A 26,814-nucleotide genomic window follows, 5' to 3' on the forward strand; every position below is an offset into this window, starting at 1 on the left:
ATTAATTTGGTATACAATAATAGCAATAAAACTAATAGTAATAATAATATATAAGATATTCCCCTTCCAAAAAACACTATTAGTACAAAGCAATATTTAGACTTTTATATTATTTTAAATTAATATAATTATTTATAAATAATATATTAATTTGGGAACAATAATAGCAATAAAACAAATAGTCTAAATAATAATTTAAGATATATATTAGTACAAAGCAATATATTTATATTTATCTTTTGACTCTGGTATTATTTTACATTAATATAATATTTATTAATAACATATTAAATTAATAACAATAATAGCAATAAAACGAATAGTAATAATAATATATAAGATATCCCCCTTCCAAAAAACACTATTAGTACAAAGCAATATTTAGAATTTTGTATTATTTTAAATTAATATAATTTATTAATATATTAAATTAGTAAAAATAGCAATAAAACTAATAGTGATAATAATAATATAAGACATATATTAGTACAAAGCAATATATTTATATTTATCTTTTGACTTTTTGCATTATTTTAAATCCATATAATAATATATTGATAATATATTAATTTAGTAATCATAATAATAGCAATAATAATATTAGTAGTAGTAATAATTAGGCTTGGGCAATCCATGGTTCTAAATGGTTCTAAAGTACTTACAAAACTAAAGTTCTGGTGGTGAAAATTTCAGAACTCTTAACAAAACTTTCAAAATTTAATTATTAGTTTATTATTGGTGATTTTAATGACAGAACCAATTAGGAACTGCCATTTATTATGAAATTTTGAGAGTTTTGTTAGAGTTCTGAAATTTTAACCACCAGAACTTTAGTTTTGTAAGTACTTTAGAACCATTTAGAACCATGGATTGCCCAAGCCTAGTAATAATATAGAAGATACAGGCTCAGGGACCAACTAAACCATTCGGCGTTAGGACCCAGCTGACAGCACTGCCTCTTCCCGCATAGCCAATGAGGCACTTCAACAAGCGGGGGCGGGGCCACACAGAAATTCTTCCGATTGGTTGAAGATCCAGCCAATGAGCATTACGTCCGCCAATGCGAGGGGCGTGGCTACGTAGGAAAAAGACCAATAGAGGTGAAGCCACGGCTGCGTTCTTCCGATTGGTGGAATTCTAGCCAATGAGGGCTCGGTAAGGCTGAGGGCCAATGGGAAGGTGAGTTCCGCGTTCCCCGCCGGCCAATCAGCGACGTGCTTAGCGAGCGGGAGATTTCCGGAGCTGAGGAGGCCTCAGAGCCAGGCGGGATGGGCGGCGCGCGGGAGCGGGAGATCCGCCGTGAGTGTGGAGGGATCCAGGGAAGGGGACCCGCCTCATTGTGGACTGCGGCTCCCATTATTCCCCCTCGGCTACGGGATTCTGGGAAATGTAGTCCCTGGAAAGGAACTTTTCCCTTTCTCAGGCTCTGAGGCCTAGTTAAAACCATTGAGGGGGGATTTGGGGAGCTGTAGTCCCCCAAAAGTAGCTTTCCCAAGCTTTAGATGCTAAAGCAATTGGTTTAGAGGGATGTTGGGAATTGTAGTTCCAAAAGAAGTAACTTTCCGAACTGTAGATGTTGAAAGAGCTGATTGGGAAGGATTCTGGGAAATGTAGTTCTAAAAAAGTATATTTCCCATGTTTGGATGTTGAAAGAGCTGGCTGGGAAGGATGCTGGGTGCTGTAGTCCCCCCAAAAAGTAACTTTCCCAAACATTGGGTGCTGATGCAACTAGTTGAGAGGGTTGATGGGAATTGCAGTTCCAAAAAAGTAACATTCCCAAGCTGTAGATGTTGAAAGAGCTGATTGGGAAGGATTCTGGGTATTGTAGTTCTAAAAAAGTATATTTCCCATGTTTGCATGTTGGAATAGCTGGCTGGGAAGGATGCTGGGTGCTGTAGTCCCCCAAAAGTAACTTTCCCAAGCTTTGGATGCTGATGCAACTAGTTGAGAGGGATGATGGGAATTGTAGTTCAAAAAAGTAACTTTTCCAAGTTGTAGATGTTGAAAGAGCTGATTGGGAAGGATTCTGGGTATTGTAGTTCTAAAAAGTATATTTCGCATGTTTGGATGTTGAAAGAGCTGGCTGGGAAGGATGCTGGGAGCTCTAGTCTTCAAAAAAGTAACTTTCCCAAGCTTTAGGTTTAGAGGGATGTTAGGAACCGTAGTTCCAAAAAAGTATATTTCCCATGTTTGGATGTTGAAAGAGCTGGCTGGGAAGGATGCTGGGAGCTGTAGTCTCCCAAAAAGTAACTTTCCCAAGCTTTGGGTGCTGATGCAACTAGTTGAGAGGGATGATGGGAATTGTAGTTCAAAAAAGTAACTTTTCCAAGTTGTAGATGTTGAAAGAGCTGATTGGGAAGGATTCTGGGTATTGTAGTTCCAAAAAAGTATATTTCGCATGTTTGGATGTTGAAAGAGCTGGCTGGGAAGGATGCTGGGAGCTCTAGTCTTCAAAAAAGTAACTTTCCCAAGCTTTAGGTTTAGAGGGATGTTAGGAACCGTAGTTCCAAAAAAGTATATTTCCCATGTTTGGATGTTGAAAGAGCTGGCTGGGAAGGATGCTGGGAGCTGTAGTCTCCCAAAAAGTAACTTTCCCAAGCTTTGGGTGCTGATGCAACTAGTTGACAGGGATGATGGGAATTGCAGTTCCAAAAAAGTAACTTTCCCAAGCTGTAGGTCTTGAAAGAGCTGATTGGGATGGATTCTGGGACTTGCAGTTCCAAAAAAGTAACTTTCCCAAGCTCTAGATGTTGAAAGAACTGATTGGGAAGGATTCTGGTAATTGTAGTTCCAAAAAAGTATATTTCCCATGTTTGGATATTGAAAAAGCTTGCTGGGAAGCATGCTGGGAGCTCTAGTTTTCAAAAAAGTAACTTTCCCAAGCTTTAGGTTTAGAGGAATGTTGGAAACTGTAGTTCCGAAAACATAACTTTTCCATGTTTGGATGTTGAAAGAGATGACTGGGAAAGATGCTGGGTGCTGTAGTCCCCCCAAAAAGTAACTTTCCCAAACTTTGGGTGCTGATGTAACTAGTTGAGAGGGATGATGGGAATTGTAGTTCCAAAAAAGTAACTTTCCCAAGCTGTAGATGTTGAAAGAGTTGATTGGGAAGGATTCTGGGACTTGCAGTTCCAAAAAAGTATATTTCCCATGTTTGGATGTTGAAAGAGCTGTATTCCCCCAAAAAGTAGCTTTCCCAAGCTTTAGTTGCTAAGGCAACTGGTTTAGAGGGATGTTGGGAACTGTAGTTCCAAAAACGTAACTTTTCCATGTTCGGATGTTGAAAGAGCTGACTGAGAAGGATACTGGGAGCTGTAGTCCCCAAAAAAGTAACTTTCCCAAGCTTTAGATGCTAAGGCAACTGGTTTAGAGGGATGTTGGGAATTTCCGTTCCAAAAAAGTTACTTTCCCAAGCTGTAAAGGTTGAAAGAGCTCATTGGGAAGGTGATGCAACTAGTTGAGAGGGATGATGGGAATTGCAGTTCCAAAAAAGTAACTTTCCCAAGCTGTAGGTCTTGAAAGAGCTGATTGGGAAGGATTCTGGGTACTGTAGTTCCAGAAAAGTATATTTCCCATGTTTGAATGTTGAAAGAGCTGGCTGAGAAGGATGCTGGGTGCTGTAGTCCCCCAAACTGGCTGAGAAGGATGCTGGGTGCTGTAGTCCCCCCAAAAAATAACTTTCCCAAGCTTTGGGTGCTGATGCAACTAGTTGAGAGGGTTGATGGGAATTACAGTTCCAAAAAAGTAACTTTCCCAACTGTAAATGTTGAGAGAGCTGGCTGGGAAGGATCCTGGGAGTTGTAGTCCCAAAAAGTAATGTTTTCATCTTTGGGTGTCGTAAGTATTGAGAATAGCTGGCTTGGGAGGATACTGGGAACTGCAAAAACAATGATATTTTCCTTTCCATTGGGGTGGGGATTCTGGGGAGTGTAGTCCAAACAAGACTACTGTGTTAGACTACTGGTTAGAGCAGGCATGGGCCAACTTGGGCCTTGTTGGAGTGCAAAACACCTGGAGGGAGGGCCGAAGTTGACCCAGGCCTGTGTTAGGGACATACTGGAAATGGTAGGCCTCAAAACGTTTGTTTGTACTTCGATCCCTGGCACAGGCCAACTTGGGCCCTCGCTCCAGGTGTTTTGGACTTCAACTCCCACAATTCCTAACAGCCTATCGGCTGTTAGGAATTGTGGGAGTTGAAGTCCAAAACACCTGGAGCGGGGGCCCAAGTTGGCTTGTGCCTGCTCTATCCCATTGAAGACCCTGCTCTTCTTTCTGTTTGCCTTTCCTCCAGAGCTCCAAAAGGACAAGGAGAAAGCCCAGCGGAAGGGAGACCTGAAGGAAGAGGCCGCCTTGTGTAACCAGCTGGGAAGCATCTTGGCGCGTCATGGTCAGTGGTTGAAAAAGACTTGTAACTGCAACCTGTGGCTCGTAGGCATAAAGCCGACAATGCTTTAGAGTGTCTACTTACGTGATTTTAATTGTTGTCTTAATGTTATTGGTTGGTTTTAATGTTTTTGTTGATTCTTCAATGCATGTGTCTATGCGGCATTGAATAGTTGACACTGGAAAACACATCGGAAGAGACTTCAAAAGCCAAAAAAACAAAATATGCATTACAATCTATGCGCAAAACCACATATATACACAAACACACATATACACAAATATACACACACACATAAAACACATATACACAGACTGGTTCACAGCAACACTTGGCAGGGGACGGCTAGTAAAATATAAATTCATAGTGTCGCCTATGGTAAAACTTGTGTGCCAGCTGCGCCCGTACCCTGGGAAGTCTGACTTGGCCACGGTGGTCCACGCTCTGGTTACATCCTGTATAGACTACTGCAATGCTCTCTACGTGGGGCTGCCTTTGAAGACTTCAGTTGGTCCAATGGACAGCAGCCAGGTTTTTAACGGGAGCGGCACTCAGGGAGCGCGCAACTCCTCTGTTGCGCCAGCTAATCAGCTGCCAGATTGCTACCGGGCACAATTCAACGTGCTGGCTTTAACCTTTAAAGCCCTAAACGGTTCTGGCCCAGTTTACCTGTCTCTAACAGGTAAACTGTTACCTGTCTCTAACAGGTAACACATCTCTTCCTATGAACCATCTAGGTGTTTAAGATCGTCTGGAGAGACCCTGCTCTCGGTCCCACCTTCTTTGCAGATCCGATTGGCGGGAATGAGAGACAGGGCCTTCTCAGCGGTGGCCCCCCCGGCTATGGAACGCCCTCCCTAGGGACATTCAATCAGCCCCCTCCCTCCTGACATTTCGAAAGAGAGTTAAGACCTGGCTGAGCAGGCATTTGCAGACGCAGTACAACTGATTAATTGAGACTCATGGAACGACGGGACAATGCGATGGAAAATGATTTTAGTGATGAGATGCTGAGAACTGTATTTTATTATTTTAATTGTTTATTGTTATTGTTTTTATATGGTTTATATTATATGTAATTGTTTTGACTCTATTTTTCTTGTGGGGAATTGATTGCCAAATGTAAACTGCCTCGAGTTGCCTCCAGGCTGAGAGGGGCGGTATACAAGCATAGTACCTTGGGAAGTCTGACTTGGCCACGGTAGTCCATGCTCTAGTCACATCCCATATAGACTACTGCAACGCTCTCTACGTGGGGTTGCCTCTGAAGACTGCTCGGAAGCTTCAAATGGTCCAACGAGTGGCAGCCAGGATGCTAACAGGAGCGGCACTCAGGGAGCATACAACTCCTCTGTTGCACCAGCTCCACTGGCTGCCAATTTGCTACCGGGCACAATTCAAAGTGCTGGCTTTAGCCTTTAAAGCCCTAAACGGTTCTGGCCCGACATACCTATCCAAACGCATCTCCTCCTATGAACCAGTTAGGACATTAAGATCATCTGGGGAGGCCCTACTCTCGATCCCATCAACTTCACAAGCACGCCTGGCAGGGACGAGAGACAGGGCCTTCTCAGTGGTGGCCCCTTGGCTGTGGAACGCCCGCCCTGCAGATATTAGATCGGCGCCAACCTTGCTGGCATTCCGGAGAAAAGTGAAGACCTGGCTGTTTGAACAGGCATTCGACTAGGCAGTGTTATTGATTATTGATTGATTATTGGAACATGGAAGAATGGATAACGAGACTGGATTCTAATTCTATTGATGAGACCTGATGGATTGTTATATTGATGTGTTGATGTTGATGTTTAATTGTTATGTTATTGCTTTAAATGCTCGATGATTTTGTACTGTGTATACTGAAACTATTGTTGTTAACCGCTCTGAGTCGCCAAAGGGCTGAGAAGAGCGGTATACAAATGAAGTAAATAAATAAATAGTAAATAATAGATAGATAGATAGATAGATAGATAGATAGATAGATAGATAGATAGATCAGGGGGACTGCTGGGAGATGCAGTGCAAGAATAGGTAGAGAAGGAAGATTTTTGTTGCATTGTGTTATATAACAGCATTTAAAGGAAATAGACTAAACAGAGATGACTCTCAATCAGAGAGTCAGGTGGATGAAGGATGAAGGATCTGACCCTGTTGTCTAAGGGATACATAGGGTGGTTTCCCCTCCCTGCTGTGACTGGGGTTGTATAGGCCCAACGCAACCCTGGCAGTCTCTCTTTGCCCAGCCACTGGGCCCATGGCTGACCATTCTGTCCCCAACAGGGCAGTTCCAAGAAGCGCTGGAGGAGCACCGCCTGGAGCTGCGCCTGCTGGAAGGCCTGGGGGACATCATTGGTTGCGCCGTTGCCCACCGGAAGATCGGAGAGTGCTTGGCGGAGCTGGAAAGCTATGAAGCCGCCCTGAAGGTAAGAGGCTTGGAACGCTCAACCATCAGGTTTGCTAAGGCAGCTTGACAAAAGGAAGCTGATAGCAACTGATTCTATTTATTGGTTGTTGTAAGTTTTTTGGGCTATATGGCCATGTTCTAGAGGCATTCTCTCCTGACGTTTCGCCTGTATATATGGCAAGCATCCTCAGAGGTAGTGAGATCTGTTGGAACTAGGAAAATGGGTTTATATATCTGAGGAATGACCAGGGTGGGGCAAGGAACTCTTGTCTGCTGGAGCTAGGTGTGAATGTTTCAACTGACCACCTTGATTAGCATTTGATGGCCTGGCAGTTGTTTGGTGTGGCTTGTTGGTGCCTGGGGCAATCTTTTGTTGAGAGGTGGTTAGCTGTCCCTGATTGTTTCCTCTCTGTTGTTTTGCTGTTGTAATTTTAGAGTTTATTTATTTATATTTATAGTTTCATGTAACTATGGTCTGGCTAGGAATGTCTCTCCAGTGGATACTGGGTTCTTATTGGACATTAACATTTGCCTAGGAATTAAAACACAATAATTTAAATGTAAGGTCGAGTAGGGAGCAATGAGGTCTATGAAGCTGTTAATTTGGTTCTGTAGAGAGTTATATAAGATGATGCAAGTCTTCCAAGTATGGTGCTATATGCTGCTTGAAAGGTTTTTTTTAAAATTTATGTTGATTGTTGGTTGACGAGGCGATAAAACTGCTCCGACACACAGCCATAAAGCAATAAAGCAATTAGCTTTATTTACAGACTATATACATAGCAGAGGTGCATGGTAATGTCTGCCTGCGGCCAAAGACAACTCAGTAATGGGTTGTTGTAGATTTTTTTGGGCTATCTGGCCATGTTCTAGAGGCATTCTCTCCTGACGTTTCGCCTGCCTCTGTGGCAAGCATCCTCAGAGGTAGTGAGATCTGTTGGAACTAGGAAAATGGGTTTATATATCTGTGGAAAGACCAGGGTGGGGCAAGGAACTCTTGTCTGCTGGAGCTAGGTGTGAATGTTTCAACTGACTACCTTGATTAGCATTTGATGGCCTGGCTGTTGTTTGATGTGGCTTGTTAGTGCCTGGGGCAATCTTTTGTTGAGAGGTGATTAGATGTCCTTGATTGTTTCCTCTCTGTTGTTTTGCTGTTGTAATTTTTGAGTTTTTTCATACTGGTAGCCAGATTTTGTTCATTTTCATGGTTTCTGGGACATCTAATCACCTCTCAACAAAAGATTGGATTTATATGGACAGAGTTTTGGAGCACAAGACCCTGGACCCCACAATTGTGGAAAAAACCAAGTATGGATTGCCGATGTTGCAATCCCAGGTGACAGCAGAATGGATGAGAAACAACTGGAAAAGCTGACACAATATGAGTATTTAAAGATTGAACTGCAAAGACTCTGGCACAAGCCAGTCAAGGGGGTCTCAGTGGGGATCGGCACACTGGGTGCAGTGCCTCAAGACCTTGGCCTGCCTTTAAAAACAATTGGCACTGACAAAGTGACCACCTGTCAGCTGCAAAAGGTCAGCCTACTTGGATCTGCACGCATTATTCACCGATGCATCACACAGTCCTAGGCACTTGGGAAGTGTCTGTTGTGTATCTAATAATAATAATAACTCTGGATGCAGTGCCTAAAGACCTTGGCCTGCACTTAAACACAATTGGCGTTGACAAAATTACCATCTGCCAGCTGCAAAAGGCCACCTTACCTGGGATCTGCACGAATTTTTCGCCGATACATCACACAGTCCTAGACACTTGGAAAGGTGTGACGTGTGATCCAATACAACAGCCAGTAGAGTGTCTGCTGTGGACTCATCTTGTTGTGTTTCAAATAATAATAATAATAATAATAATAATAATTTTAAAAAGTAGTGGAAAATGAACATGCAAAAATACTGTGGGACTTTCGAATCTAGACTGACAAAGTTCGGGAACAAAATACACCAGACATCATGATTGTGGAAAAGAAAAAAGTCTGGATTATTTATGTCACTATATATCGGGTGACAGTCGCATTGAGGGAAAACAGCAGGAAAAATTCAGCCATTCTCAGGACCTCAAAATTGAACAACAAAGGCTCTGGCATCAACCAATACAAGTGGTCCCAGTGGTCATGGGCGCACTGGGTGCCGTGCCAAAAGATCTCAGACGGCATTTGGAAGCAATAAACACTGACAAAATCACAATCTGTCAAAAGGCTTGGATCTGCACACATCATTCGAAATACATCACACAGTCCTAGACGCTTGGGAAGTGTTTGACTTGTGATTTTGTGATACGAAATCCAGCATAGAGATCTCGTTTGCTGTGACATACTGTGCTTTTGTGTCAGTAAAATAGTAATAATAACAATATAATCCAAAACACCTGTAGGAGGGCCGAAGTTGCACCATGCCTGGGGCAGACCTTCCCTTTGATGTGCTTCTCTGTCTGTCTGCAGCACCAGCGTCGGCACCTGGATCTGGCCCGCTCCGTCTCCAGCGACATTGAGCAGCAGAGAGCCTGGGCCACCATTGGCAGGACCTACATGTTCATGGCCGAGGGCCAGCAGTCAAGCAGCGCCCTGGAAGAAGCGGAAAAGGCCTTCATGAAGAGCCTGGCCATCGTGGAGGAGAAGCTGGAAGGTACCACAGGGCTCCATGGGATGAGGAGGCACCTTGCACAGTGCTGTGGGTGTGATGCGCTTTGTGTGACCACGGAGAGTGTAGGAATATTTGGTATCTGGCAGAGCAGAGTGCTATATACAAGCTAGGGGTAGGAAACCAATATCCAAGTAAGTAAAAACTTGCTTTTCATAATGCAGGTAATACATCTCAAGCAAAAGAGTAGATAGACAAAAGAAAGTTGGAGAACTTTGTCAGAGGAGTCCCTAATGTGACTCTCATGTCTGTGTTTTGGACTTCAACTCCCACAATTCCTAACAGCCTCACGCCCTTTCCTTTTCCCTCTCAGCCTCTTAAGTGGAAAAGGAAAAGGCCTGAGGCTGTTAGGAATTGTGGGAGTTGAAGTCCAAAACACCCAGAGGGCCAGAAAGGGGCCTGAGGCTGTCAGGAATTGTGGGAGTTGATGTCCAAAACACCCGGAGGGCCAGAAAAGGGCCTGAGGGTGTCAGGAATTGTGGGAGTTGAAATCCAAAACACCCGGAGGGCCAGAAAGGGCCTGAGGCTGTTAGGAATTGTGGGAGTTGAAGTCCAAAACACCCAAAGGGCCAGAAAAGGGCCTGAGGCTGTCAGGAATTGTGGGAGTTGAAGTCCAAAACAGCTGGAGGGCCAGAAAAGGGCCTGAGGCTGTCAGGAATTGTGGGAGTTGAAGTCCAAAACACCCAGAGGGCCAGAAAAGGGCCTGAGGCTGTCAGGAATTGTGGGAGTTGAAGTCCAAAACACTCAGAGGGCCAGAAAGGGGGCTGAGGCTGTCAGGAATTGTGGGAGTTGAAGTCCAAAACACTCAGAGGGCCAGAAAAGGGCCTGAGGCTGTCAGGAATAGAGGGAGCTGAAGTTCAAAACACCCAAAGGGACAGAAAAGGGCCTGAGGCTGTCAGGAATTGTGGGAGTTGAAGTCCAAAACACCCAGAGGGCCAGAAAGGGGCCTGAGGCTGTCAGGAATTGTGGGAGTTGATGTCCAAAACACCTGGAGGGCCAGAAAAGGGCCCGAGGCTGTCAGGAATTGTGGGAGTTGAAGTCCAAAACACCCAAAGGGCCAGAAAGGGGCCTGAGGCTGTCAGGAATTGTGGGAGTTAAAGTCCAAAACACCCAGAGGGCCAAAGTTTGCCCATGCCTCCTCTACAGTGTAGAATTAACATCTATACATTGCATGCCAACCCTATGGCTAATAGCAGGCTTTTTGCAGGGGAAGTCTCCCAGCGGGAGGTGAGCGAGATGCGGGCCCGGCTCTATCTCAACCTCGGCTTGGTGTACGATGGCCTGAAGGACCCCGCCAAGCACACCTATTACATCAAGAAGAGTATCTACATCTCAGAGTAAGAGCTGGAGGGGGTGGTGTGGGGGTGAGGGGTAGAAGAAATCTCTCCTCGCTTTTGCTGAACATACACAACAATACCTGGAAGCAAACAAAGGCTGAATATAAGCAAAACTTGAGTGAGAAATGTTTATCTGAGGATACTGGGATCTAAGGCATGGCTAGGAAGAGCACTGCTTGAAACCTGGAGAGCAGCTGCTACCAGTTTGTGTTGTCAATATTGGGCGTAGACGGGTTCAGAACCTGATGCAGGCCCCTTCTACACTACTGTTGCACTCCAGAAAAGGAATAACCCTAATTTCCTACATTGAGTAGGAAAACAACCCTTTTTATTGAAGATAAGTAAACAGCAAGGTAAAAATATGCTTTAAGAAATGGCTAAATCCAATAAGGTAGGAAGAAAAGCAGGAACAAAGTATTCCAAGGCAGGGTTCAGCAAAGTTCAAAAGCAAAGTTCAGACTTTTGTAATAAAATCCAAAGAACCAAGAAAACATTAATGCACAGCATGAGTATGTAATCCCAAGAGGCAAAGAGTCAAACCATGAACAAGAAATCCTTAACATGAATCTTCCAAGCAAGGCTTCCATAGAACTAGGACTTAGCAGGATTCTAAAACGATGCTTCATCTGACTATATTTTCCCTGGTGAGGACTTTATATCCCAACACTCAGAAACTGGTTTCGTTTTCCTTGACTGCCTCTCGCTCTTATCTCTCAAAGCCTAGCATAACAGGGTTGTTGTAGGTTTTTTCGGGCTGTATGGCCATGGTCTAGAGGCATTCTCTCCTGACGTTTCGCCTGCATCTATGGCAAGCATCCTCAGAGGTAGTGAGGTCTGTTGGAACTATGAAAGAGGGTTTATATATCTGTGGAATGACCAGGGTGGGACAAAGGACTCTTGTCTGCTGGAGCTAGGTGTGAATGTTTCAACTGACCACCTTGATTAGCATATGATGGCCTGACAGTGCCTAGAGCAAACATTTGTTGAGAGGTGATTAGATGTCCTTGTTTGTTTCCTCTCTGTTGTTGTGCTGTTGTAATTTTAGAGCTTTTTAAATACTGGGAGCCAGATTTTGCTCATTTTGATGGTTTTCTCCTTTCTGTTGAAATTGTCCACATGCTTCTTGTGGATTTCAATGGCTTCTCTGTGTAGCCTGACATGGTGGTTGTGAGAGTGGTCCAGCATTTCTGTGTTCTCAAATAAAATGCTGTGTCCAGGGTGGTTCATCAGGTGCTCTGCTATGGCTGATTTCTCTAGTAGAACAGCTGAGCTGTCTGTTTTGGCTAAATTCCAGCCACTGTTTATGTGCTTATTATCTATCTGCTCATTAGTTTCTCCAGGTGTCAAGTTGTTTTCAAATATTGGGAACTCTCTGGGACAGGGAGTAAACTATCATCCCTATACCCTGTAGGAACATTCTCATGGGAAACTACGCTTTGAACTGGTGTCCCTGTGTCATTCTCTGCATTAATATCATTGGCCAAACCATCTCCATCTTGACCCTCAGTGCCATCATTCCCCACATCAGAATCACCTTGATCCTGAAACACAAATACAGGCTGAACTCCAACAACTACCATCATAATCCAGGTTATCAAAGCAGGTAGTCCACATTATCTTTTTTGAACTGGATTATATGAGTCTACGCTGCCATATCATCCAGTTCAAAGCAGATAATCTGGATTTTATATGGCAGTGTAGAAGGGGCCTCAGTCTAAAGTAGTTCCCTTTGTTCCTTCGGTGTGGTCCTTGCTAATCAACAGGGTTCAGCCCAAGTCAGAGATGACAAACTGTGACAATGGATAGAAATGAATTTTAGATTTACAATTCTTGTTTGTTTTTTTCTCTGGAGAAGCCAACCTCTGGATATTTTAACATTTGCTCTGCCCAAAGCACTCTGCTCTTCTATATTTGGCATATGGCGATGAGTTGGGAATACACTGGGTTGTTGTACGTGATTGGGCTATATGGCCATGTTCTAGAAGCATTATCTCCTGACATTTCGCCTGCATCTATGACAAGCATCCTCAGAGGTTGTGAGGTCTCAACCTCACAACTTACCAAGTTCTTGGGTTGAACTTGGTAGATAGATAATGCATTGTTAGACAGGAATATATTGACAGTAACCCTATTGTGTAAAACTGATGTAAATACAGTTCTAATGGACTTGTGGTCACATACCTGCTGAATGATTAAGTGGATGGTGATGTGTAACTTAAGGGACGTGCTGAAGAAGCTAAGACATGACTATGTGACATGCATGATGAGGGTTGCATCATTCACTTTTGTCCCTGGCTGATGATGAGCAAGCAGTGGGTATACATGAGAGCAGGAAGTGTGCATTCTCTTTCTTGCTTCTTGCCATGTGAAATCTCTTGCGATACATCTTTCGTCGGTATCTGTTACCTATATTGTGAGTATATTGCTGTATATACCATAGACCAGGGGTCCTCAAACTAAGGCCCAGGGGGCGGATATGACCCTCCAAGGTCATTTACCCGGCCCTCGCTCAGGGTCAACCTAAGTCTGAAGTGACTTGAAAGCACACAACAACAACAACAATCCTATCTCATCAGCCAAAAGCAGGCCCACACTTCCCATTGAAATACTAATACGTTTCTATTTGTTAAATTTCTTCTTCATTTTAAGTATTGTATTATTTTTAAGTGGTTTTTTTCCCCACATCATGAGGAGACAGGAAAGCCTAGAGAAGACAATTATGCTGGGGAAAGTGGAAGGCAAAAGGAAGAGGGGCCGACCAAGGGCAAGATGGATGGATGGCATCCTTGAAGTGACTGGACTGACCTTGAGGGAGCTGGGGGTGGTAACGGCCGACAGGGAGCTCTGGCGTGGGCTGGTCCATGAGGTCACGAAGAGTCGGAGACGACTGAACGAATGAACAACAACAACAATGATTAATTTGCACTATGAATAATTTACGAGGCCATAAAAATCTCCAGCAAGCATGCTAAGAATGAGGAAGTACTTTATCAGTGTTACAAATGGTGCTGTGTGCATAGGAATTCTTTCATTATTTTTTTTCAAATTAAAATCCGGCCCTCCAACAGTTTGTGGGACTGTGACCTGGCCCTCTGTTTAAAAAGTTTGTGGACCCCTGCCATAGACTGATAGGAGATATGAGGATTCTGATTTGTGCACGTATATTTTGTACACAGAGCAACATAGCAAGATTAAAAGCCTGTGAGTTTTGATGGAAGCTGAATCTAAGTTTTTATAAACAGTGAGCAGCACAAGGTCAGACTGTGCAGTTACACTCTGCTGACAGCTGATAAGGACTCTGCTATGTATGGGTTTATTTTTCTGGCTTGCCTCTGAAACAGTCAGTTGCGCAACTTATTTTGGGAGGGTGTGATTAGAGAGAAAGCTAAATCACACACTTATCCTGCCTCAACAGAACTAAGCCCTTGTTTTCACATTCTATTTAGAGAAGGGGATGGTTCTTCTTTTGATAGGAGTCAAGATACAGTACTCACATTGACACGGTTTTTATTATAAATGTTCTAGAGAATTCAGTGAGACAACGGCCACCAGACAGGTGTTCCTTTTTAGTAGATTTTATTGTATTAACTTAATGGTTTTGATTATTCATAATTTATTGATTTTGGTATATATTTCACTGTGTTTACTTATAGAATCATAGAATCAAAGAGTTGGAAGAGACCTCCTGGGCCATCACCCAGTCCAACCCCATTCTGCCAAGAAGCAGGAATATTGCATTCAAATCACCCCTGACAGATGGCCATCCAGCCTCTGTTTAAAAGCTTCCAAAGAAGGAGCCTCCACCAAACTCTGGGGCAGAGAGTTCCACTGCTGAACGGCTCTCACAGTCAGGAAGTTCTTCCTCATGTTCAGATGGAATCTCTTTTCTTGTAGTTTGAAGCCATTGTTCCATCGCGTCCTAGTCTCCAGGGAAGCAGAAAACAAGCTTGCTCCCTCCTCCTCCCTGTGGCTTCCTCTCACATATTTCTACATGGCTATCATATCTCCTCTCAGCCTTCTCTTCTTCAGGCTAAACATGCTGAGCTCCTTAAGCCGCTCCTCATAGGGCTTGTTCTCCAGGCCCTTGATCATTTTAGTCGCCCTCCTCTGGACACATTCCAGCTTGTCAATATCTCCCTTCATTTGTGGTGCCCAGAATTGGATACAATATTCCAGATGTGGTCTAACCAAAGCAGAATAGAGGGGTAGAGGGGTGTTATTTACTTATAGGTAAATAATGGGTGCTGGCTGGAAGCTGCTCTGAGTGTCGTCCCCCCCCCCAGGTGTTGAGAAGAGTGGGGTAAAAATGCCCTAAATAAATAAATAAATAGAGTTAATCGTGAATATATTGGGAATATCTTGGATTTATGCCCCACCTTTCTCCCAGGGTGGGCTTCAGGGGTGGCTAAGCCTGCTATCTGGAGTCATGGTTAGTCTAGAAATGTTAAGGAGGCTTTGACCAATGCATACACCCTTGGTAGTAATGGAATCCCTCTCTCTTGCACCAAAGGCAGACCCAGCTGCTGGAGGACCTGTACCGGGCCTACTACAACATGGGCAACATCCACCTGCGGGAGGGCCAGCATTCGAAGGCCATGCGTTGCCTGGAGCGGGCGCGGGAGTGTGCCTGCAAGATGAAGGAGAAGCACATGGAGAGCGAATGCTGCGCAGGGATTGCACAAGTAAGCGGGAGACAGCGCACGGGTTGTTTCACTCAATCAGAAAGCATGGCTGGGGTTGGACAGCATGAGTAAGAGCAACGATTAAATACACCGGGACTGGGGCGCAACTGGCTGAGAGTCAGCAGCATTGAGATCACTAAGATCATTAAGTTTGAAGCCAGCCCGGATTGGAGTGAGCTTCCAACCAATTTGTGTAGCTTGCTGTTGACCTTTGCAGCTCGAAAGACAATTGCATCTGTCAAGTAGGAAATTTAGGTACCGCTTATGCGGAGAGGCTAATTTAACTAATTTACGAGGCCATAAAAATCTCCACCAAGCATGCAAAGAATGAGGAAGTACTTTATCAGTGTTACATATGGAGAGCGAGTGCTGCGCGGGGATTGCACAAGTAAGCAGGAAGCAGAGCCTGTGTTGTTTCATTCAACCAGAAATCATGGCTAGGGTTGGACAGCATGAGTACGAGCAACGATTGAATATACCGGGACTGGGGCGCAGCTGGCTGAGAGTCAGCAGCATTAAGATCACTAAGATCATTAAGTTTGAAGCCACCCCGGATTGGAGTGAGCTTCCAACCAATTTGTGTAGCTTGCTGTTGACCTTTGCATCTGTTAAGTAGGAAATTTAGGTACCGCTTATGCGGAGAGGCTAATTTAACTAATTTACGAGGCCATAAAAATCTCCAGCAAGCATGTAAAGAATGAGGAAGTACTTCATCAGTACTTCATCATTGTGGAGGTAATTTCCCAATTTATGAGGCCATAAAAATCTCCAGCAAGCATGCAAAGAATGAGGAAGTACTTTATCAGTGTTACAAATGGTCGGTGAAGGGACAGCTCCCCTGGTGGCCAGAATACCCTCATGAAAAACCCGGAATGTCAAATAGCCTCTGAGTGTCTGTCTATATATGTTGTGTGTCTATGGCATTGAATGTTTGCCATGTATATGTACATTGTAATCCGCCCTGAGTCCGTCCCCTGCGGGGTGAGAAGGGCGGGATATAAATACTGTAAATAAATAAATAATAAATTGACACCCGGCGTCAGCTGAACCCATATCAGGTTGCTCCCCCATATTTCTTCTTTTCAGATTCAATCCAACGTATTTATTTATTTATCTATCGTGTCAGGAGCAAACCAAACTGTTGTATTGCATTTTTTAACAAACGAACATACAAAACACAAAGTTTGCAAGCTTGGTAGTTGATTCGATGTGCTTTGACCAGTATCTGGCCACTTGGAGTGCCTCTGGTGTTGCTATAAGAAGGTCCCCCATGGTGCATGTGGTGGGGCTCAGGTTGCATTCCAGCAGGTGGTTAGTGGTTTGCTCTTCTCTGCACTCGCTTGTTGTGGTTTCCACTTTGTGGCCCCATTTCTTTAGGTTGGCTCTGCATCTCGTGGTGCCAGAACGCAGTCTGTTCAGCGCCTTCCAAGTCGCCCAGTCCTCTGTGTGCCCAGGGGGGAGTCTCTCATTTGGTATCAGCCATTGATTGAGGTTCTGGGTTTGAGCCTGCCACTTTTGGACTCTCGCTTGCTGAGGTGTTCCAGCGAGTGTCTCTTTAGATCTTAGAAAACTATTTCTTGACTTAAGTCGTTGATGTGCTGGCTGATACCCAAACAGGGGATGAGCTGGAGATGTCTCTGCCTTGGTCCTTTCACTATTGGCTTCTACTTCCCGATGGATGTCAGGTGGTGCAATACTGGCTAAGCAGTGTAATTTCTCCAGTGGTGTGGGGCGCAGACACCCCTTGATAATGCAGCATGTCTCATTGAGAGCCACATCCACTGTTTTAGTGTGATGAGATGTGTTCCACACTGGGCATGCGTACTCAGCAGCAGAGTAGCACAGCGCAAGGGCAGATGTCTTCACTGTGTCTGGTTGTGATCCCCAGGTTGTGCCAGTCAGCTTTCGTATGATATTGTTTCTAGCACCCACTTTTTGCTTGATGTTCAGGCAATGCTTCTTGTAGGTCAGAGCACGGTCCAGAGTGACTCCCAGGTACTTGGGTGCGCTGCAATGCTCCAGTGGGATTCCTTCCCAGGTGATCCTCAGAGCTCGGGATGCTTGTCTGTTCTTAAGGTGAAAAGCACATGTCTGTGTTTTAGATGGGTTAGGGATCAGCTGGTTTTCCCTGTAATAGGCAGTAAGAGCACCTAGAGCTTCGGAGAGCTTCTGTTCTACCGTCTCAAAGCTCCCTGCTTGAGCGGTGATGGCACGATCATCAGCATAGATGAAGCTCTCTGTCCCTTCTGGCAGTGGCTGGTCATTCGTGTAGATGTTGAACATGGATGGAGCAAGCACGTTCCCCTGAGGCAGGCCGTTCTTCTGTTTCCGCCATCTGCTTCTCTGGCCCTGGAACTCAACAAAAAGGCTCCTGTTTTGTAGCAGGTTTCCTATGAGGCCGGTGAGATGGTCGTCCTTTGTGATATTATACATTTTTCTCAGGAGGAGGCGGTGGTTCATAGTATCATAAGCCGCTGACAGATCTGTGAAGACAGCTCCTGTGATCTGCTGCCTTTCAAAGCCATCTTCTATGTGCGGGGTGAGAAGGGCGGGATATAAATACTGTCAATAAATAAATAATAAATTGACACTCAGCCTTAGCTGAACTCATATCAGGTTGCTCCCCCATATTTCTTCTTTTCAGATTCAATCCAGCTGAAATACGATATAGGTCAAATAAAATGCCCCATAGTTAGCCCAGACACCCCCCCCCCCCAAATAATGGGTTGATGATAGAACTGACAATAGCAACTAAGGGAACTGGACATGGAGGACAGAAACCAGGGAGGGGACTAGAGTAACCATCTTGCACTGTTTGAAGGATGCAGCAGCCTTATTTTCTGCAGCCTCAGAGTTCAAATGACAACAAAGAAGGTGCGTACAAAAGATCACAAGAATGTCCTGATGATAGAAGCTGCTGGACAGTGGAATAAGTGGTGAGGTCCAGGGCCGGCCTTGACATGTTGCATCCGCTGCAGGTGCTGCTGAGCCTGGGGGACTTTGTGGCGGCCAAGCGGTCCCTGAAGAAGGCCTACCGGTTGGGCTCCCAGCAGCCCCAGCAGCGGGAGAGCGTCTGCCACAACCTGCGTTACGGTGAGAGAGTGAATGCGTGGACATCTTTAAGGGAATCGTTATGTATTCTTGCTTGGTGGGGGTGAGACTAGATGACCTTTGAAATCTCTCCCATCTCTTAAGGCGCTAGGGATGGTTGGTTTTCATGCTGCAGGGATGAGACCTTGTTGCGCCAGCTCCACTGGCTGCCAGTTTGCTGCTGGGCCCAATTCAAAGTGCAAAGCCCTAAACGGTTCTGGCCCAACTTACCTGTCCGAACGTATCTCCCCTTACGAACCACGGAGGACTTTAAGATAATCTGGGGAGGCCCTGCTCTCGGTCCCGCCTTCATCACAAGCACGTTTGGCGGGGACGAGAGAGAGGGCCCTCTCAGTGGTGACTCCTTGGCTATGGAATGCCCTCCCTAGGGAGATCAGATCTGCTCCCTCCCTCTTGACGTTTCGGAGGCAAGTTAAAACATGGCTATTCGAGCAAGCATGTACAAATACAGAGTAGCGAATATAGGAAATCGAATGACCTGACAATGGAATTGGAAAGATGATGATGATGATGATTATTATTTGATTATTATTATTATTATTATTATTATTATTATTTGAAACACAACAAGATGAGTCTACAGCAAACAAGATCACTCTGCTGACTGTTGTATTGGATCCCACGTCAGACATTTCCCACGTGTCTAGAACTGTGTGATGTATCGGCAAATTGTCTGTTTTGGTGCTTAATTTGTCAATACAGTAATTCCTACATAACATCACCGTGTATTGAACTGCTTTTTTCTGTGGATTTGTTGCAAAACATGATGTTTTGGTGCTTAATTCGTAATTTGTAAAATCATAACGTTATTATCCAACCTTTTCACTTATCCAATAATAAATAAATAAATAATAAGATTGCGCAGACAGACTCCAAGCAGAGGCACAACACCGTTGCTCAGGTGATTCATTGGAACTTGTGCCACAAACACCATCTGCCTGCGACAAAGAACTGGTGGGATCACAAGCCGGAAAAAGTTATGTAGGATGAACACGTCAAAATCCTCTGGGACTTCTGAATTCAGACAGACAGAGTTCTGGAGCACAACACTTCTGACCTCACAATCGTAAAAACAAAGTATGGATTGTTGCTGTCGCAATCCCAGGTGATAGCAGGATTGAAGAGGAATAACTTGAAAACCTGACATGATATGAGGATTTAAAGATTGAACTGCAAAGACTCTGGCATAAGCCAGACAAGGTGGTCCCAGTGGTGATCGGCACACTGGGTGCAGTGCCTAAAGACCTTGGCCTGCGCTTAAACGCAATCGGCGCTGACAAGATTACCATCTGCCAGCTGCAGAAGGCCACCTTACTAGGATCTGCACGCAGTATTTGCCGATACATCACACAGTACTAGATACTTGGGAAGTGTCCGACGTGTGATCCAGTACAACAGCCAGCAGAGTGTCTACTGTGGACTCATCTTGTTGTGTTTCAAATAATAATAATACTTTAGTTATATTCTGCTTTGGTTAGACCACATCTGGAATATTGTGTCCAATTCTGGGCACCACAATTCAAGAGAGAGATTGACAAGCTGGAATGTGTCCAGAGGAGGGCGACTAAAATGATCAAGGGTCTGGAGAACAAGCCCTATGAGGAGCGGCTTAGGGAACTGGGCATGTTTAGCCTGAAGAAGAGAAGGCTGAGAGGAGATATGATAGCCATGTATAAATATGTGAGAGGAAGTCACAGGGAGGAGGGAGCAAGCTTGTTTTCTGCTTCCTTGGAGACTAGGACGCAATGGAACAATGGCTTCAAACTACAAGAGAGGAGATTCCATCTGAACATTAGGAAGAACTTCCTGACTGTGAGAGCCGTTCAGCAGTGGAACTCTCTGCCCCGGAGTGTGGTGGAGGCTCGTTCTTTGGAAGCTTTTAAGCAGAGGCTGGATGGCCATCTGTCAGGGGTGATTTGAATGCAATATTCCTGCTTCTTGGCAGAATGGGGTTGGACTGGATGGCCCAGGAGGTCTCTTCCAACTCTTGGATTCTATGATTCTATGCTCTATCTCCCCAAAGGGACTCAGGGCGGATTCCAAACATAAAAGGCAAACATTCAATACCCGAATACAACAACAATACATCCATACTAACAACATTTACACAACCCAACATAGAAATGCGAATTATAACTTAACGAACTAAAAAGCACAGCCTGTTATAACAGACATAAGACAATGACAACGTTCTGCTGGCCCATTTATATTGCATAAGTGAGAATCTACTGTAGTAGAAGGGCTGTCCACTGACATGCTTTTGTTCCGCAGTCTCCAAGGTGAGTCGCCTGCAGCAGGCCCTGGAAGAAGCGGAGACATCCTGCGACCGGGGGGCGGCTCTGGCTCTGAGTGAGCAGCTGGGAGACCTCTTCTCCAAGGCGGGGGATTACCAGCGCTCCCTGGAGGCCTACAAGAAGCAGGTGAGGATGCCCCAAGATTCTTCTGCAGGTGGAAGATCACTTCTCCTCCTCCTTCCTCCTCTTTCTTCCTTTTCTTCTTCCTCCTCTTTGTACTTCTTCTTGTCGGGAGAGGCCCTTCTCTCCATCCCACCATCATCACAGCCACAAGAGAGGACCTTCTCAGACCCCTTCTACACTGCCATATAATCCAGATTATATCAAGCGTTGCACTCTAGCCTTGAGAGAGCACTTTTCCAACCAGCACCACACAAAGTCCAGTAGTATGAGGGTTGAATGAAAAGTAATGCCTTCACCTCAACAGATGGCAGTACTGGTATGTGGCAGGTAATGCCTCCACCTCAACAGGTGGCAGTACTGGTATGTGGCAGGTACTGGCTCGTTCAGTAGACTCTCCTCTACAGTTCCATTTCGGTGGGAAGCCTTAGCATTGAACGGTTGTGTTGTTAAAGTGAAAAGTAATGCCTCCATCTTCGTAACTCCTCAACAGATGGCAGTACTGGTATGCAGCAGGTACTGGCTTGTTCAGTGGACTCTCCTCTACAGTTCCATTTTGGCGGGAAGCCTTAGCATTGAACGGTTGTGTTGTTAAAGTGAAAAGTAATGCCTCCACCTTCGTAACTCCTCAACAGATGGCAGTCCTGGTATGCGGCAGGTACTGGCTTGTTCAGTAGGCTCTCCTCTACAGTTCCATTTTGGCGGGAAGCCTTAGCATTGAACGGTTGTGTTGTTAAAGTGAAAAGTAATGCCTCCACCTTAGTACCCCCTCAACAGATGGCAGTACTTCTATGGGGCAGGTCCTGGCTTGTTCAGTAGACTCTCCTCTACAGTTCCATTTTGGCGGGAAGCCTTAGCATTGAATGGTTGTGTTGTTAAAGTGAAAAGTAATGCCTCCATCTTCGTAACTCCTCAACAGATAGCAGTACTGGTATGCGGCAGGTACTGGCTTGTTCAGTAGACTCGCCTCTACAGTTCAATTTTGTCAGGAAGCCTTAGCATTGAACGATTGTGTTGTTAAAGTGAACTCCTCAACAGATGGCAGTATTGGTATGCGGCAGGTACTGGCCTGTTCAGTAGGCTCTCCTCTACAGTTCCATTTTGGTGGGAAGCCTTAGCATTGAACAGTTGTGTTGTTAAAGTGTGAAGTATGGAACCCTGTGCAGATAGTCGGTCAATGTGACTTAAGCAATGTGCAGTCATTGAATTCTTGACAGCAGAAGGTGTTACCCCAAAGGAGATTCATCAGAGAATGCAAGCTGTTGATGGTGATTGTGTTGATGTGAGTACTGTGTATCGTTGGGCGATTACATTTAAAGATGTTGAGGTGGGAACATCTGATTTGCGTGACAAAGAGTTGGACGTCCTGTGACAGCAACCACCGAGATTCACAAGCAAAAGGTTGACAAATCGTTGTTGTTGCAACTCAGAGTAGGCTTCACCTTGCTTCCAAACACCACCACACAAGAGCTGTAGTTTTACAGTTTATTGAGGAAAAAATCCAAGTCAAAATAAAGAATCAGCATTGCAAAGTTCCAAAGATTAAGGTTAAATGCAGAATATAGTTCCAAAGATCTTCAGGAGACACAATCATATTGGCAAAGTTCAAACCAGGGTCCCAGGTACAAGCAATGAAACATTTGCGCCAAGAATCACAATGCAAGAAATCCCAAGCAGACTGCTTTCCAGGCTAAGGTTATTCCATGAAGCTTCCAGGCTAATAAGCTACGTTGAACTGACAGTTTCGCTTCCTTTGTGAGAAGCCTAAATACCTTTTTCTAATCATGAAAACATTCTGCTCTCACAGTGGTCCCATGACCTTTCCCTGACCTGGCCTCTCGTCTACTGATCAAGACCTTCACTATCGGTGTGGGAAGACACCTGGGTGCTAACTCCCATACTGGCATTCCTTTCCTGTGAGAACCGCTTGCTTGAATCTCCCCTGAGAGCCTCGAGCTGAGGCACAGAAAAACAGCCAGGAATCTGAATCCCATCATTCTCATCACACTGAGCCACAACAGTTGCATCACTCAGAGAGAAATGTCAAAAATAATTGGCATTTCACAAGAACATGTGGGTCACATTATTGCTTTGCTTGGCTATCGGAAGATCTGTGCATGATGGGTACCCAGGATGCTGATGCCTGAAATGAAAGCGCACAGACTTGAAACTTCAGAAACTGGATCTCACCACCGTACAGCATCCTCCATACAGTCCAGATTTAGCACCGCCTGACTTCCATCTGTTCCTGATAAGGAAAGAAGACCTGTGGGGACATCATTACGCTTCTGATGAAGACGTCGAGAGAACTGTGAGACGTGGTTGCGGAAACAGAGTGTCGACTTCTTCTGTGACGGATTCAGAAAACTCGTTCGTTGTTGGCAGAAATGTATCCAATTGTCTGGTGATTATGTGGGAAAGTGAATAGTGGTTGTTAAAGAGCACATTCTAAGGGTTATTTCTGCGTTCGATTTATTAAAATATTCCCATCCAAACCCAAGTAATAAAGGTGGAGGCATTACTTTTCATTCAACCCTATTTTAAGAATTTCAATCCATTGTCTGTTGATTTTTAATCCTTGTTATCTTGCTCTATTTAGTTGAAACTATATAACCAAACTTCTACTTTTAATGGCATTCCTCAGTCTCATTCAGAAATCCATCTGTCTCTGATCTTGAAGGAAAATACATTGTTGTTGTTCTTGTTTATTTGTTCAGTCAAATCAATCTTGCCCTTGGTCGGCCCCTCTTCCTTTTTCCTTCCATTTTCCCCAGCATCATTGTCTTCTCTAAGCTTTCCTTTCTTCTCATGATGTGGCCAAAGGACTTCATCTTTGCTTCTCATCTCCTTCCCTCCAATGAGCAGTCAGGCTTAATTTCCTGGAGGATGGACTGGTTGGATCTTCTTGCGATCCAAGGCTCTTTCAAAATTGTGTTGACGAAGGTTTTCATGGCTGGAATCATTGGGTTGTTGTAAGTTTTTTGGGCTGTCTGACCATGTTCCAGCAGCATTGTCTCCTGACGTTTCACCTGCATCTATGGCACGCATCCTCAGAGGTGCAGGCGAAACATCAGGAGAAAATGCTTCTGGAACATGGCCAGATAGCCCAAAAAACTTACAACAACCCACTCTCAGCATTTTCCTCCAGCATCACTTTTCCTTTTGCTCAGCCTTTGTTATGGTCCAGCTCTTGCATCCATGGGTTACTACAGGGAATACCATTGCTTTGACTATGCGGATCTTTGTTGCCAGTGTGATGTCTCTACTCTTCACTATTTGATCGAGGTTGGTCATTGTTCTTCTCCCAAGAAGGAAACGTCTACGTCTGCAGTAATACATAGTATGCACTTAATCAATCCAGTTTCTTTACATTCCATTTTATTATGTACTAGCCATCCCCCGCCATGTGTTGCTGTGGCCCACATGGGGGTTCTGTGTGGGAGGTTTGGTATCGTTGGTGGGGTTCAGAATGCTCTTTGATTGTAGGTGAACTATAAATCCCAGCAACTACAACTCCCAAATGTCAAGATTCTATTTTCCCCAGTGTTTTGGAGCCCCTGGTGGCGCAGTGGGTTAAAGCACTGAGCTGCTGAGCTTGTTGATCGAAAGGTCGCAGGTTCGATTCTGGGGAGCGGCGTGAGCTTCCGCTGTCAGCCCTAGCTTCTGCCAACCTAGCAGTTCGAAAACATGCAAATGTGAGTAGATCAATAGGTACCGCTCCGGTGGGAAGGTAACGGTGCTCCATGCAGTCATGCTGGCCACATGACCTTGGAAGTGTCTATGGACAACGCCGGCTCTTCGGCTTAGAAATGGAGATGAGCACCACACCCCAGAGTCAGACATGACTGGACTTAATGTCAGGGGACTACCTACCTACCAGTGTTTACATTTGGGCATATTGAGTATTCATGTAGAGTTTGGTCCAGATCCATCATTGTTTGAGTCCACAGTATTTTCTGTTGGTCATGGGAGAACTGTGTGCCAAGTTTGGTTCAATTCCATTATTGGTGGAGTTCAGAATGCTCTTTGATTGTAGGTGAACTATAAATCCCAGCAACTACAACTCCCAAATGACAAAATCATTTTTTTGAGTGAAGGACATACATTGGGTGGTTAGGTGTTTTGTGTCCAAATTTGGTGTCAATTCCCCCAGTGGTTTTTGAGTTCTGTGAATCTCACAAACGAACATTACATTTTTATTGATATAGATTTATTATTTAGAACATACACTATTCGCATTTTAAAACATGTACCAAAAAAATGGTATGCTTTTTGGGGAGGCTGGAATAAATCAATAGTGAATTGAAATATTCATTTCAATGGGGAATTTGATTTGAGATAAGAGCCATTTGAGTTAAGAGCTTGGCCATAGAAGGAATTACACTCGTAAGTCGAGTTATCAATCACTTTACATGCAAATCCAGCTCAACATCCGTGTCAAATGGTCTCGTTCCAGCTGGGCTATGCTCAGGCCCTAAAGCGGCCACCCCACGAACTGGCCGTGATCCACGTTTCTTTGGCGGCCACATTTGGGGACCTGAAAGACCACGCACAGGCTCTGCATCACTACCAGGAGGAACTATCCCTGCGGAAGGGGAATCCCTTGGAGGTAAGACAGTCTCTCATTGGGGTGAGGGGTCCAAGACCAAGGAGAGGCAGGCTATGTTGGAGCTCAGCCTGTGACTGTGTTTAAGGACCAGGGTGCTTTAGATGTGGAGAGTGATGACAATGTGTTTCAAGATGGCAATGGTCTGGTCAATGATATTGATGCAGAGAATGACCAGGAGATTCCTGTTCAAAGTCTAGTTTCTCATGAGAATGTCCCTGAAGGGTGTGGGGATGATGGTGTGCTCCCTGAATTGCTACCAGAGAATTCCCATGTTTTGGAGCTTGAGAACATCTCGACACCTGGCCCAGCTGCAGAAATTAATGAGCAACCAACCTCCCTCCACCCCAACACATTGATGTGGTGAGGTGGATCTGGAATTGGTTAAGTGGACGAACACAGAGAGTGCTCACTAATGCTTCCTCTTCATCTTGGAAAGAAGTGACGAGCGGAGTGCCGCAGGGTTCCGTCCTGGGCCCGGTCCTGTTCAACATCTTTATTAATGATTTAGATGAAGGGCTAGAAGGCAGGATCATCAAGTTTGCAGACGACACCAAATTGGGAGGGAGAGCCAAGACTCCAGAGGACAGGAGCAGGATTCAAAACGATCTTGACAGATTAGAGAGATGGGCCAAAACTAACAAAATGAAGTTCAACAGGGACAAATGCAAGATACTCCACTTTGGCAGAATAAATGAAATGCAAAGATACAGAATGGGGGACAATGCCTGGCTCGAGAGCAGTACGTGTGAAAAAGATCTTGGAGTCCTCGTGGACAACAAGTTAAACATGAGCCAACAATGTGATGTGGCGGCAAAAAAAGCCAATGGGATTTTGGCCTGCATCAATAGGAGCATAGTGTCTAGATCTAAGGAAGTAATGCTACCCCTCTATTCTGCTTTGGTTAGACCACATCTGGAATATTGTGTCCAATTCTGGGCACCACAATTCAAGAGAGATATTGACAAGCTGGAATGTGTCCAGAGGAGGGCGACTCAAATGATCAAGGGTCTGGAGAACAAGCCCTATGAGGAGCGGCTTGGGGAGCTGGGCATGTTTAGCCTGAAGAAGAGAAGGCTGAGAGGAGATATGATAGCCATGTATAAATATGTGAGAGGAAGCCACAGGGAGGAGGAGGGAGCAAGCTTGTTTTCTGCTTCCTTGGAGACTAGGACACGGAACAATGGCTTCAAATTACAAGAGAGGAGATTCCGTCTGAAC

The 26,814-nt window shown here is 44.8% G+C and overlaps 1 protein-coding gene across 1 annotated transcript in view; it reads left to right on the forward strand.

The window, feature by feature from the left end:
- The first annotated feature begins 1,215 nt into the window (after positions 1 to 1,215).
- The window catches only part of TONSL (tonsoku like, DNA repair protein), a 68,013-nt gene continuing 42,414 nt past the window's right edge, over positions 1,216 to 26,814 (forward strand). The window contains exons 1-9 of the mRNA XM_067467224.1: positions 1,216 to 1,299; positions 4,292 to 4,387; positions 6,662 to 6,804; positions 9,245 to 9,428; positions 10,651 to 10,780; positions 15,291 to 15,462; positions 18,441 to 18,555; positions 20,845 to 20,993; positions 25,444 to 25,596. Coding sequence (XP_067323325.1) covers positions 1,269 to 1,299; positions 4,292 to 4,387; positions 6,662 to 6,804; positions 9,245 to 9,428; positions 10,651 to 10,780; positions 15,291 to 15,462; positions 18,441 to 18,555; positions 20,845 to 20,993; positions 25,444 to 25,596 — 1,173 coding nt within the window. The 5' untranslated portion in view covers positions 1,216 to 1,268. The remainder of the gene's footprint in view (positions 1,300 to 4,291; positions 4,388 to 6,661; positions 6,805 to 9,244; positions 9,429 to 10,650; positions 10,781 to 15,290; positions 15,463 to 18,440; positions 18,556 to 20,844; positions 20,994 to 25,443; positions 25,597 to 26,814) is intronic.

Source organism: Anolis sagrei, chromosome 4 (genome assembly GCF_037176765.1).
Source record: "Anolis sagrei isolate rAnoSag1 chromosome 4, rAnoSag1.mat, whole genome shotgun sequence".
In the NCBI taxonomy this organism is placed as follows: domain Eukaryota; kingdom Metazoa; phylum Chordata; class Lepidosauria; order Squamata; family Dactyloidae; genus Anolis; species Anolis sagrei.